At 44.7% G+C, this 13,407-nt stretch overlaps 1 protein-coding gene across 1 annotated transcript; it reads left to right on the top strand.

Annotated features, from left to right (window-relative positions):
* Nucleotides 1-3,770: 3,770 nt before the first annotated feature.
* Nucleotides 3,771-13,068, top strand: Gpr15lg (G protein-coupled receptor 15 ligand). Its single transcript, XM_005340082.5, has 3 exons — nt 3,771-5,605; nt 7,485-7,559; nt 12,485-13,068. The coding sequence occupies exons 1-3, from the start codon at nt 5,536-5,538 to the stop codon at nt 12,568-12,570; spliced, it is 231 nt and encodes a 76-aa protein (XP_005340139.1). The 5' UTR covers nt 3,771-5,535; the 3' UTR covers nt 12,571-13,068.
* The last annotated feature ends 339 nt before the right edge of the window (nt 13,069-13,407 follow it).

The raw sequence follows: 13,407 nt of genomic DNA, 5'->3' as shown, positions 1-13,407 counted from the left end.
AGGTTTTCATTGAAAAAGGAGTGAGATCCAGCATTTCCACTTCTGGGTATATATCCTAAAAACTTGAAATCAGTATGTCAAAGAGGTATCTTCATACCTATATTCATTACAACATTATTCACAAGCTAAATGTGTGTCAGTGGATGAAGGAATAAAGAAATTCACACATACAATGGAATATTACTTTGCCTTGAAAAAATCTGTCCTTGCAACAACATGGATGGCCCTAGAAGACATGTTAAAAGAAATAAGCCAGTCAACAAAAGACAAAAGTCATATGTTCTCTTATATGTAAGATATAAATCAAACTCAGAAACAGAGAATAATGGTATTTATCAGAAACTAGGGAGAGGATAGATGAAGGCATTTTGATTAGGTTGCAGTTAGGAATATGTTAGTTTGATTCAATCATTCCCTCACTGAACCTAATAATTACATACAATCACAATTTGTTGTCAAATAAAATACATTTTTAGCATATTATGAGAGAATTAATTCTTCAGAAAATGTAAATCTAAGTCAATGGTGACTAGAAAAGTTTTTTAAAAAATCAAAATATTTTTAAATCTTGAAATGGTATTGAATCTTGGATAGGAATTAAACAAAATATCACTATAGCATCTCGGGGTCAGAATGACTATTCAGTATGTTGAAGTCTTTTATCCTGAACTGTTATGATAATAAACATTCTAGGATTGGCAAAAAGGGAGGGAAAAGCTCGGCACCCTCCTTTCTGGAAATTGACCACATAATATTACAAAATAAATAAATTTCCCTACAGTCAACATTTTAGTATTCCAGTCTTGTCATCTAAAACATAGTAGCACTCTGGTTAGAGCCTGGGTCATGTGACTGAAAAAGCTGTGCTTTGCACAAGAATAGGGGAGGCAGGGAGACAAAAATTGTCTTATCAGCCTGCTGGTGCCCCATACCAGCCAAAAACATGGGGTGGAGTAAGGGGGAAAAGCCCAAAAGCCCCAGAAGCTAAAGGTTATTTCTATCAGGGAGTCAAAGAATATGGCTTCACAGGTGCTCCAACACCAATATGGAGTGGCCACGGAAGAATGGAAAAGCCAATCAATGCTTTCTAGTCTCCCCACAAGCCTTTGTGATATGGTGGAAATCACGATGTTCCACCTGTAGGTGGCCACCAAGGCCAGGCAGAATAACCCCACAGCAAAGGCTATAGGTGGACAGGGTTGGGGGAAGGGAGATGTGAATAACAGTGGGAAGATTTAAAGCTCCAGTGAAAGCAAAGGGGTCAGCAAGGGGCCAGATGCCTCATTCACCAGCCTTGACCACACAGCAGGATGCCCAGAGGCAAGCAAAACCCAGTAGATTGGAGGTTATGAGGAAGTTCAGATTAACTGTAAAAAGTAGAGGACAGTCTTTCAGGGGGGTATGGAGCACAATATGGGGTGGAGTGTAAGCTAAACATCCATGTTGTAGATTATTTCCTGGAACTCAGGGGAGAACCATGGTTTTGTCATACACAGACCTGGCTGCAGTTCAGAAATTCCCAAGACCTTTTTTGCAAAGTGAAGGGAAACTTCATTTTCCTTAAGACAAAATAGAAACTCCTGCCTCCCTCAAACAGGAAGGAAATTCAGTGGGAGGACAAGCAAAGGATAGTGTCCAGGACCTAGTCCCACCCTCCCTTCAGAGCCGATCTGCAGTTTGCCAGGCAAATAAAAGAAGGAGAGTAAACTCTGGTCCATTATAGGATCCATAAAACACTTGGATGGAGAGTGTTTCACTCAAAACTGCAGTGTAGGACACGGTAGGGTGGGAACATTACAGGCAGCGTCCTCACTGGTCTTAGAAATGGCAAATTTGCCTTGAACTGTTTTCCTTCCTTGTAAGATCTCTAGAATTTTAAGTGCTTGTCTGGAGACTTCTTTCTCAGAAAGGCTGACAAATTTTCAAAATCATCTTTGGAAATCATTCAAAGCGTCAAATTTGAGTAGCTTTTTGGTACCTAAACTGCATGTGCTTAAAACTAGCAGGTGTTCCCGTTAAAATGCTTCTCATTTTCACCTCTCCCAGCTCGACATGAGATTCTGAATATTCTAAAAAGCCAGAGGTGTTTCTTCCTTTTTAAAAATAAGAAGTTGACAGCTATCTTTGAAATGTTAATAGCAGGTGAAAATCTGTGAACATCGATTGTCCCTGAGGAATGGGGTTGAGCATGGAATTTACACTTTATACTCGGTGTTATTTAAATTAACATGGGCCTGGATTGCTTCAGTAATTTTCTGTGAGCCTTTAGAAAGCAGAAAACTGACAAATGAGTCCCTTTTTCCACTGAAATGTACGGTCCCAGAGAAACCTGCAAATCTGTGACTGGTATGTGTGAGTGTATGAGGACTAGAACCCCTGAAGATAACTGATTTCTCCTGCCCTTAGTGGACAGTGCCCTTAGCATTCTGTTCTGTAAGGAGGAAAAAACCTGTGGTATGAACCCGAAGTCTATTTCCAATTCCATAGCTGAATGGCTGCCAAATACTAGGAAAGTTATCCAAATCCCAGTTTAGTTGGTCAGTAGGTTACAGACAAATCTCTTCACTTGCCTAAAAGTCCACTCTTAATTTATGTACTCCCCAAGAGATTAGAGTTCATGTTTAGGAGTTGGCCTTAAATTCTTGGCTGCCCCCTCTGCCAGCTGGACTGTTCCCTTCCCCTCTAATGATGGTTTGCCAAAAACAACAAGGGACTCTTCCAGTAGTACCTGTTACAACAGGTGACAATATAAGTGGCAGCCCAAGGTATGCAGCTACTCAGGGAACTCAGTGGCAGCACTCCCAAACAACCCCAGATAAAATATGAAATTAGTAAAATAGTAGTACTATCCTTAATGTGGATCATGGATATAGTCCTGATCTTAGGAATCACCGTTAGGAAACTGGCAGTTTATTGCAATCTAAGTAAGAATAGAGTGTTGGCAGGCAAATGCATCCTCAAGAGAAGTCCCACCTTCTGACTCTCTCTTCTTCCAACAGTGGCTGCCCCCAGTATCTCCTAGACACCAGCACTGGTTCTGCCCCTGGTAAATTCCCAGGTTCTTCCTGCTGGAACCCCATGGCATGGCACATTCAGCACAGCCATCAGAATTCAGATAACAGGCCACAAAGGGAATCAGGCTGGGGCTGGGGTGGGTAACTAACAAGGATGAGGTCTAGTTCGTAAGCTTAACTGCCCCAACCAGTTTCTTTGTGTGAATTGACTTTAAAGCTTTGCAAACATATAAAAGCATACCGGATGGCTGCCAAAATTGCCCTTTGCCATTGACTTGTCCGTTGAGCTGTTAAGCATGTGGATTAAATTGCTTCTCTAATCTGCAGCAAATGAGGAGGAAAAGGGAATCGAAGGGCCATAGATTAGGCTCCAACAGCAGGAAATCATCTGAGTTGGCTGCCAGGAACCAGGGAGATCCTGGAGATTTGAACAGTTGATGCCATCTTCCCACATGCCTTTCTAGTCTGGGAGTCGCCATCATTTCCTTAGTTAGAAGGACATGATTCTCAAGACAAAGGACAGATGGCCATCCCATTCCAAGCATAAACGCAAATATGTGTGTGCACTCATGCCAGCTATGTGTATGTCTTCACTTGCTGGCTTCCAGAAAGGAGCTCCTGCAGGCTGGCCCATCTTCTCTCCAGCCATACAAAATTTATATTGCTTCTTCAGCCTGGGACAGCCTCTTCCCGCCCCACCCCGACCCCATGCCCAACAGGAAACCCCCTTGGACACATTTTCACTTTACTGTCATTCCTCAGGGATCCTGCTGTCCATTCACCAGGCCCTGTATCACCATAGTCTCTGCATCTAGGGGAAAGAGCATGCTAAGAGGTAACAGTCACAGCTTATGTGACCACTGCTGTTCTAGGTGTCATTGATGATTCACAAGGAGGAAACTCAAGCTGGAGCTGGAAGGACAGGCAGGAGCTGGTTCAGGAGTAGGGGCTAGAGTACAGCCCAGGCAGAGGCTTGGCAAAGTGCTTGGCAAAGTGAACTCAGAGGAACTCAACCACTGAGCCACATCCCCATCCCTGTTTTGAATTTTATTTAGAGACAGGGTCTCACTAACTGGTTTAGTGCCTTGCTGTTGCTGAGGCTGGCTTTGAATTCACAATTCTCCTGCCTCAGCCTCTGGAGCACTGGAATTATAGATATACGCTACCACACTGGCAGCACCCAACTTACCCCTTAATGCCAGGGTCTTGCATATGCTCAGGCAACCATGCACCATTATTAAAGGGACATCCAGAGACCATTCCTGATGGAAAAGGAACTCAAAGCGTTCACACCATCGGTCTCTCCCCAGCTGAAAGACCCCTATACCTCCCCTTTTCATACCTTAGCCAATCCAACACCTCACCTCTAGCAGCCCACCATGACCTGACCCATCATGCTAGCCCACCCCCATCCCAATTCCCACTCATTCTAGCCCATCTCTACAAAACTGCCTCCTCCCCAACTCCCTCACTGTACAATATCCCTCACTAGCCTTTGTCATGGACAGCACTTAGGATCCAGTGTGGCAGTCACCTGTCTGCATGGCTGCCTCCACCAAAGAAGTCACCTGAGGCCAGACACAGTGTCTCTGTGTTCCTGAGGCCCAAAATGTGGCCCAGCTGGAGGTACATGTCCAGTGAATGGGTAACTACTGAGCCTCCTGCACCCATGGCCAACGTCCACATGCCAATCCTGGTTGGATGTTTCCCTCCTCCATGCCTTTCAGGCTAACCCTATACCTGAAGTACCCTTTCATTTTATCACCATATGAAACAATTATCCAGCACCTGAATAATTTAACAATAGTGCAACTACTCCTTGGTTTTTGTTTTTTTGTTTTTTGGTTGGGGGGTACTGGAAATGGAACTCAGAGGCATTCGGCCACTGAGCCACATCCCCAGCCCTATTTTGTATTTTATTTAGAAACAGGGTCTCACTAATTGCTTAGAGCCTCACTAAGTTGCTGTGGATGGCTTTGAACTCTCAATCTCTGTGCCCATTTTACAGCTGGATGCATACTCAGAGACATTCAACGACAAGTTCAAGGTCACACTGCTGATAAATGAGAGTAAGGATTCAAACCCAGGTTATTTGGCCATCCCTGAGGCATTTAAAAGGGTTTTATGGTCCTTATCCCAGCTTCATCTGAGGAATGAGCAGGAAGACATGCATATGATTATTCCAGATACTAAAAGTTAATGTTCAACCCTAGGAAGTGGCTCTCCCCTTATAGCAGGAGTTTCCTGCTGTGACCACTGAAACCAGATCAGGGAGCTCAGGGGCTAGGCATTTACAGTTGTCTGTGTTACAGGTCATTAAATGCTCCTGATTTCTCAAAAAGCTGATAGTTTTCCTCTTGGGAGGAGCTGATTGTACTCTTCAGGACTTTCAGCACTGCTGGTGCCCTGCCCATTGGGAAACGCCTCTCCCTGTCACTCTCTATAAATGCCGTAGTGGTCCTGAGGGAAGCCTTCTGCAGCACAGCTCCGGCTGAAGACTTGAGACTCCAGTCACCTCACCATGAGGCTTCTAATACTTTCCAGCCTGTTCTGTATCCTGCTTCTCTGTTTCTCCATCTTCTCCTCAGAAGGTAGGGCTGCCCCCCTGGGGTGCTAGTACCTGAGCTACTACCTGAATTCTAGTTTCTAGGAAGTTTCCAAACAGGAACTGTTGGAGATCAGGCTTTGGCAGGCAGTCCTGCACAAGACAGGCTCTTGCTCCTGAATCCATGCAGTGTCTCTATCCACAGTTAGCACCAAACAGGTGGCTTTGGGGCTTCAGGACCTACAATCTTCATCAATAGCTCCAACTCCTCCAAAAGAGACAGCCTAGGTGAAGCATCACGCTTACATGCAAGCCCAAGACCTCTCAGCTAGATTGCTGCACGTGAGTCCAACCTGTCTAGAAAATCTGGAGCCACTCTGTTGGATCTGTAGCATGGCTGGGACAGAGTGAATTAGTGCTGAATGAATAATTAATTAGTTGACTATCTGAATTTGAACATCCCAAACATCTTGCACAGGCAGATGGGATGAGGGTATGTATGAAATGGGGATAGATATGGGGTATATTTATACATGTTCAGAAGCGGGGAGCATGTTCTTTCCACCCTTGAGGATGTGACTATTTCGCTCCCCTGCCTTTCTTCATTCAGCTGAATATTTGGGGCTTTTTCTCTTACCTAATACTCTAGAAACTACCAACTTTTTTTGTCTCAATGGTTATGGTTATTTCAACATTTATTAGAGCCAGGGATGTAGAAATATATAAAGGAGAGAAAAACACCCACGATTTCATGATTCAAGAATAACCATGTTCTGGCCATGAATGGTGGTGCACACATATAATCTCTGCAGCTTGGGAGGCTGAGGCAGGAGGATTGAGAATTCAAAGCCAGCCTCAGCAACTTAGTGAAGCGCTAAGCAACTCAGTGAGACCCTGTCTCTAAATAAAATACAAAGTAGGAGGCTGGGGATGTGGCTCAGTGGTCGAGTGCCCCTGAATTCAATCCCCTGTATCAAAAAAAAAAATAGGTATAACCATTTCAATATTCTGTTTATTTCTTTTCAGTCTTATGTGCATCATTTAAAAAAATTGCTAATGTCTCTATATGGTCAATATTTTGTCTTATTGTATTATAAAAACCTCACTGTTTATTAAGACTTTAAACAATCTATATGTGATGTTACTTTACTGGGAAAAAGCTTAAACCTTTAAAATACAAAACTAAGAAATGTATGAATGAGCAAACATGAAAACTGTGGCTGAACCACAGTGGAGAAATAACAGCAAACATAGCTGATGGCATTTATTATAAATGATGGCCTTCAAGCCTTCAACTTAAAATCCTATTTCTGACATAAGCAGAAATATATTTTTGGATATCTTAGAGGTCACCAATGCTACTCTCATGGCAACTCAATAAGGATGACTATATTTCTCCATAAAGCTTCCTATTATTCCATTTAGGACTATCTATGTCAGATCCCAAAATTGACATTATTTTCAATATATAATATAATATATAATATAATATTCTCACGTATAATTTGCCATTAAGTGAGTGAGATAGCACAAATTTATGTGCTCAGACATTTAGATGGTTCAAAATGTTGCACTGTAGTAAGTATACGTAAAAGAAAAAAAATGTGTACATAAAATATTTCCTATACTTAGGATTCTTAGGCTAGATTGCCAGGGGAGACTGTGTGGAAGGGCATGGACATTTCTGGGCCACAGAATGGTTCTTCAGACAGGAAAATGAGGAGGATGTATTCTGAGGGCATAGTCATCTTCCAACATTGACTTTATTATTTCTGAAAACTAAAATACAACAAAGTTCACCCTTTCCCTCACATAGCCTGGCTCATCCTGGGTTTTCTGAACCTGAGTCTCCCTGCACAGAACCACCCCAGGTTACCCCCAAGTGCACTAAAGGAGTGTCTGTGCTTTTTTGTATCCACCCTCAGGGAAAAGGCATCCTGCCAAGTCCTGGAAACTCTGCTGCCACAGAGTTCCTGCTCTCAACCTGACAACCCAGAAAGGTAAGTGCTCATACCTGCTCCATCTGGGGATAGGGAATAGCTCCAGTGGGTCACAGAACAGGCCAGACACGTTGATCAGCCTTCACCTGAGCCTGGTGTGAGGCCCTGGTACAGAGGGCGCCACCAACAGGTATGATCTTTGCCTCCTAGAGCTTAGAGGGAACAAATTAACCATTTCAAATTGAACACATTCTATCAAGGAAAAGCAAGACGCAATTAAGAAATGGCATGGGGGTGTACCTGTCCCTTGGATGGGAGGTGTCAGAGGAAGTGAGATTTATGAGACTCCATGAAAGGCCAGGAACCCTGCCTCAGACCATGGAGGTTGATGGTCCAGAAAGAGGCAGCAGCGGCATTGAAGGCCTGGAGTGGGCTAGAAGAAGACATGGAACACAAAAAGGAGCTGGGAGGAGGGGGTGGGCAAAGGTGCTTATGGAATCTACACACCAAGAGTGCCTGACTGCAGCCATGTGGACCTGACGCACAGGCCAGCAGTGCAAGCCACCTGCGGGGGGATGGGGCATGCAGGTGCCAGGAGCTTCAGCCTGGAGGGGCACATTGCATCCCCCAAAGATGCAGGCTGCCAATATCCAGGCTCCATTCCTAGGCACCCAGATGGAGGCACCCAAATGGGCTCCGTGCTCAGGGTGAGGCCTGGAAGAGCAGATCTACCCCCATTCTAGGGCCCATGCTTTGACTCAATACCCTCCCCACAGAGTCCAAGGAGGCCCCAGCCCTTTTTGCTTCTCTAAGGCTATAGCCCCTAAAGCCCACGACTAACACTAGAGCCTCATGCCTGTCTTAGCAACCAAGAGTCCCACCCACCCAAAGGGAAGCTCAGATATGGATAGGAGTGTGAGGGGGTATGAGACAGGACAGCTCCAACCTCGGGCTACTTCTCTCCAGACGCTGACAACCTCTTCTTTCCAGCTGGCATCACACCCATCTGGGGCTGGGTAAAAATAATCAGTTCTCACACGCACACCTCGCACATTGCAAAACTGCAAAGAGAATGTGAGGCATCTGCCCAGGCAAGGTGAAGGGTGAGCACAAGCTCACTATAACTCTGCTCCCCCAGGCTTGCTGGGGAGGAACACTTCCGTGAGTTGCAAACCTAGGCCCCTCTCATACCTCCCCAGCATGGGATGCTCAGAAGCTGTCAAGAATAGACCGTTGAGGGGTGGTGTTGTGCTCACTCACACACACACTTACACACTACATGTACAGAGGCACGCAGACACATACACAAAAACACAGACATACGTACTACACACACATATATGCACACTACATACACATGTACATGTGCCACACATTACACACCCAGATACACACAAACTCATACACACACACACACACACACACACACACACATACATATACATATACAAGTACACACAGTTCATAGGAAACATGGCCAGGTTCATCCTTTGTGCATAGTACAAAAGTAGTCTCTTTGTTAATCATATAACACTTTGGAAAAATAACCTAGGGCTGTGACTTCTAAGTTGAGACTGAATTTCTTCAGGTATATATTTAATTTCCACTGTAGAAACATATAAACAACTTTTAAACATATTTAAACATATTTCCAGGTCCTTACCATGTGATCACATTTAAATCCTTGCTACCACCCTAGGGAGGTCTTGTCACCATTGTATAGATTGGAAAACTATGAGGCCCAGTAGGAAACTGGACAGAGCCAAAAGCCAGGCTCTGTGCACCTCTTTCCACTACAGTTACCCGTCTCTTCCTGGGAGGGACAGTCTCCTGTAGCATGGGTTGGACGACACGGCACGCCAGGCTGGACCGCAGACTTCTTAGATGAAAAGTGCCACCCGGGTTGGGATCTCAGCTCCCCACCCACTAGATCCATGTCTTTGAGCAGGTCCCCAGCCTTGCTAAGCCTCAGTCACCTTCCCTGTGAAAAGGTATGATAAGTGAATCTGCATGGGGCTGCAGTGAGGAGTCAGTGGGGCACTTGGCATCAAGCCTGTTACCATGGAGTTAGGCTGGACCCTGCCTGCTTCCCCTGGGGCAGGAGAGCCATGACTCCCGTGCCAAACACCAAAGCTCACGCATTCTTGCCCAGGCTTGAGGGTTCCACCCATTATCTTCCAGGACCAACACTGGGATTGAGAGAAAAGGAGGGAGAAAAATGAATCAGGGTGTTGTGTAACCAAGAGCAGGATTTTGGGGTGTGTCGGGTTCCTGGAATCTGGCCTCATGGAACCCAGCACCTGGACATATGAAAGCGCCTGTGCCTCCATCTGCAGTCAAGAAATTCATACAGGGCTGCCAGCACCAGCTGGGACCCACACCTGGATGGCAGCTGCTCCTCACTCTAAAGCCTTCTCTGGGCACTACTTTATATCTAAGTGCTACGTGAAACTCACAGCAGTGACGAGATATGGAAGGCCCAGGACTCTGGGTTAAGGCAAAAACCATCTCCAAAAATTAGTGTGAAAAAATGGTGGATTTGATGAATTGACTCCATTTACCAATTTCCCGATAAATAGTCTTTCTTAAAGATTTACAAAGTGAGAGCAATCTATATAGCAGCATTGTCATGATATTTTTTAAAACGAAACATTCAATATACTAACTCTGTTGGCTTGAAGGGGCATGAGGCACTGGCCTTGAGATGCAAAGCTGTTCTGGTTTAAACTAGGGTCAACTGATGGCTGCTTAGGACCTGGGGGGCCCTGTGGCAATACTTGAGAGATTGCCCAGATACTGGGAGTCCCATGCTCCTCTCTGCTTCAAAGTTCAGCAAAATGATTCAACCCACAGTGGAAGACTCATGGTGAATGGGGTATAGAGAGATTCCTCTCCTACCATGCAGTTGTCTCTGTCTTTAGGAAGGACCTCAGACAGGAGGGACAAAGATTGCCCACTGAGAAAAACATGTGGTGGCTTCAGGGTTTCAGCAACAGTACCAGAATAGACATGAGGACCTAGAAATAGAGACCTTGGAGGAGGTGGACAGAGCCCTCAGCCCCGGAGACCCACTAGAGGGACTGCAAATCTGTGGTCTTGCTTCCTGTAATGATGTCCATTAACTGTAACTGCCTTAAAAATACCGCCAACTTGAGTGACCCAAAGCAGTAAGTTGTTATTTTCCATGCGACTGCAGGTCAGCTAAGCATTCCTTCTAGTCTCGGCTGGTCTTGTTCACTCTTCTAAGGTTTAGAGAGGCAGCTTTGTGGATGTTGCCTGGACTCCTTCATGTGTTTGTGGGTTGAATAGCTTTCAGTTTAGGAGAGTCTTGTTGTAACAACTAGATTTGCTTCCACATGGTCTTTCTTCATTCAGACTAGCCCAGACTGTTCACAAGAAGGCTACAGGGATCCACCATTTGGGAATGGGAACATGGAGGCTTCCTCAAGTGGAGGCTCAGAAATCAACCGCCTTCATGTCCACCCCTTGCTATTGGCCAAAACAAGTCACAAGACCAGCCCAGATCTTAGGAACAGGGAAATAGATCCTATACCTTGATGGGAGAAGTTGCAAGAGAAGGGCGGAGAATGACCACCCATTCCCAATCAATCAATTGTGATGTTTATTGTAGAACCCAACAACGACACTTGGGGTCTACAGATGGGGACAGAGCACAGAGAGGGGGGCAGTGGTCAGATCATCATGGGCCATCAGAAATGCTGGTGGAAATACTCATGACAATGAGTGTCAAAGGAAAAGAATAAGTTATGTATGTTCATGATTATCACCACAGAAAGGTGAAAGTAATTTCAAGTAGGAAGTAAAAAAATGGAAAGAAAATCACAGCAACGTTAGCACTTACTTATGATTAATACATGAGGTTGTGGATGAATTATGAGAATTAAACTTATTTTTACATAGCAAGTGCTTATATAGCAGTTACTAGTTGTCATATTTACATCTGCTAACACATCTAATCCTCACAATAATCCTAAAAGTCAGATGCTTTTACTATCCTTATTTTCACCCATGAGGGATCAAAACCCAGATAAGTTATGTAACTTACTAACGGTTACACATCTAGTAAGTAAATGGTACAGCTGGGCTTTGAGTCCAAATAATTTAGCTCCAGATTCTGTTATTAACTTTCATAAGACAGTGCGTGTAATAGTAATCTGGAATCAAGAGAGAAAGAAGAATCTCATCACCATAACTTAAGAACATTTCTCATTCATGTTTTCTTTGTTATTATTATGCAAAAAAACATTTGCCTGGTTTTGTTTTTATTGTACTTCACTTTAAAAATCTTTAATATTAACCATAATAAGCATTTTTCTTTATGTTGCTACACATTTTTTATAACCTCGGGGTTTCTATCATCATGAGGTATCATCACTAATTATCCATAAAGATCACAGGATACACCATTAGCAGCATTTTTTTCTGCTATTAAAAATAATATGAAGAATAGTTTAATGCAAGCAGTATTTCCTTTCTTGTGGATTGTCCTCCTGTAAATGAGACCGGTTTGCCAAATGATGCAAATGCAGCTCTGGAACATATGTGGCCTAGCACTTGCTGCCTGGGGGGAGACAGTCTGGGGGTCCAAGGGCTGCACATCCATGTGGCAAGCCCTCGGGCCACAGCCTTCACAAACAGGCCTCCTGGACCCAAGTCAACTCAAGTGTGCTCTGCCTGGGATAAGTCACCTTCTCTCCACCTTCTGCCAGTAAATCAGCGTTCCCCAGACTCCCCCAACATGACCAAAATCATCTGGGGTAGTCATGTTTGCCATGAAGGGCCCTTTCTGGGCCTCCCGCGAGGAGGGGAAGGTCTGATTCTTTGCTTTGATTTTTTTAAAAAAAGTTTTGTACTTGAGAATGAGTCTTAATTATGTTTTTCTCTTTCTTTCTCTCCCTGCCCTACCTTTGCTCCCCACTATCTATCTTCCTGTCCTCATGCCTCTACCCATTGCTCCTCCCCAGGAAACCGCATGAGGCTCTGCAGAGTGTGCAAGCTCAAGCCAATGTCACAGTCTTGGGTGGTGCCTGGGGCTCTCCCGCAGGTGTAGTGCTCCCAGAGCCAGGCTCCATACAGCTGAGATTCTTGTTCTCAGCACCAGAAACACCAGAACCCTTGGTCTGCCCCTCTTAGCAAGTGAGCAGTGATGTTGGAGAATGTCATCTAAGGCATCAAGGGCCCTGGGGAAGGTTCTGGAACTCCAGGTCCTGGTCCCAATCCTGCCACAGTCTGAAGAGCTATTGTGAGCCAGGCCCAACCCCCATGACTTCAACCCCAGGAGGTCCCTTTAGTGCAGATAGTTGAGGATTTCACCATGACCTGTGGCACCTAGGGTTCCAGAAGCTTCTAAGTCTACTAGAATTCAGCATAATAAGACCGAAGGGTGGTCAATGAGGACTGCAGAGACTCAGTCATCCTCAAATATACCCCAATCCTGGCATTTAGCCACCAGCATCCAGTGACCCCCAAAGGAACCACTCGCTAACTTTCAGACATGATTCTACTGGAAAGAAGACCCAAACTGATACAAACAAACAGCTAAAATCCATGATGCATCTTTGTTTTTTTTTTTTTTTTTTTTGAGAAAGTTGGTGATAGGGCCTGAGACACATCATTCCACTAAAACAAAACCGTCCTAAAGATCATGCAGGCCACCTCTCTATCACAGAACAACTTAGGTTGTGGGCAATAGGGACAGTAACCAGGTTCAACACCCCAAGATGCAAAGCCCAGCCCTGCCCAGGATTTTTCATGCAACTTGAGCATTACAGTCTCTTTTTTTTTGTATAAATGGAGATCACAGGACCTTCTCAGAGGGCAAGCACACAGGAGTAATGTCACTGCCTTCCCTGCTACAGTGATCACAAGGCTCAGAGCCGTGGCTCAC

The sequence above is a fragment of the Ictidomys tridecemlineatus genome, chromosome 1, assembly GCF_052094955.1.
Source record: "Ictidomys tridecemlineatus isolate mIctTri1 chromosome 1, mIctTri1.hap1, whole genome shotgun sequence".
Lineage (NCBI taxonomy): Eukaryota > Metazoa > Chordata > Mammalia > Rodentia > Sciuridae > Ictidomys > Ictidomys tridecemlineatus.
The sequence above is the reverse complement of the archived record's forward strand: the minus strand, read 5'-3'. Positions and strand labels throughout refer to the sequence as shown.

Excerpts from the sequence above, each read along its gene's own strand:
- Gpr15lg (XM_005340082.5), top strand. The coding sequence starts at position 5,536 with ATGAGGCTTCTAATACTTTCCAGCCTGTTCTGTATCCTGCTTCTCTGT. Across the intron at positions 5,606-7,484 it reads CTCCATCTTCTCCTCAGAAG|GGAAAAGGCATCCTGCCAAG; the intron begins GTAGGGCTGCCC and ends ATCCACCCTCAG. Across the intron at positions 7,560-12,484 it reads CAACCTGACAACCCAGAAAG|GAAACCGCATGAGGCTCTGC; the intron begins GTAAGTGCTCAT and ends GCTCCTCCCCAG.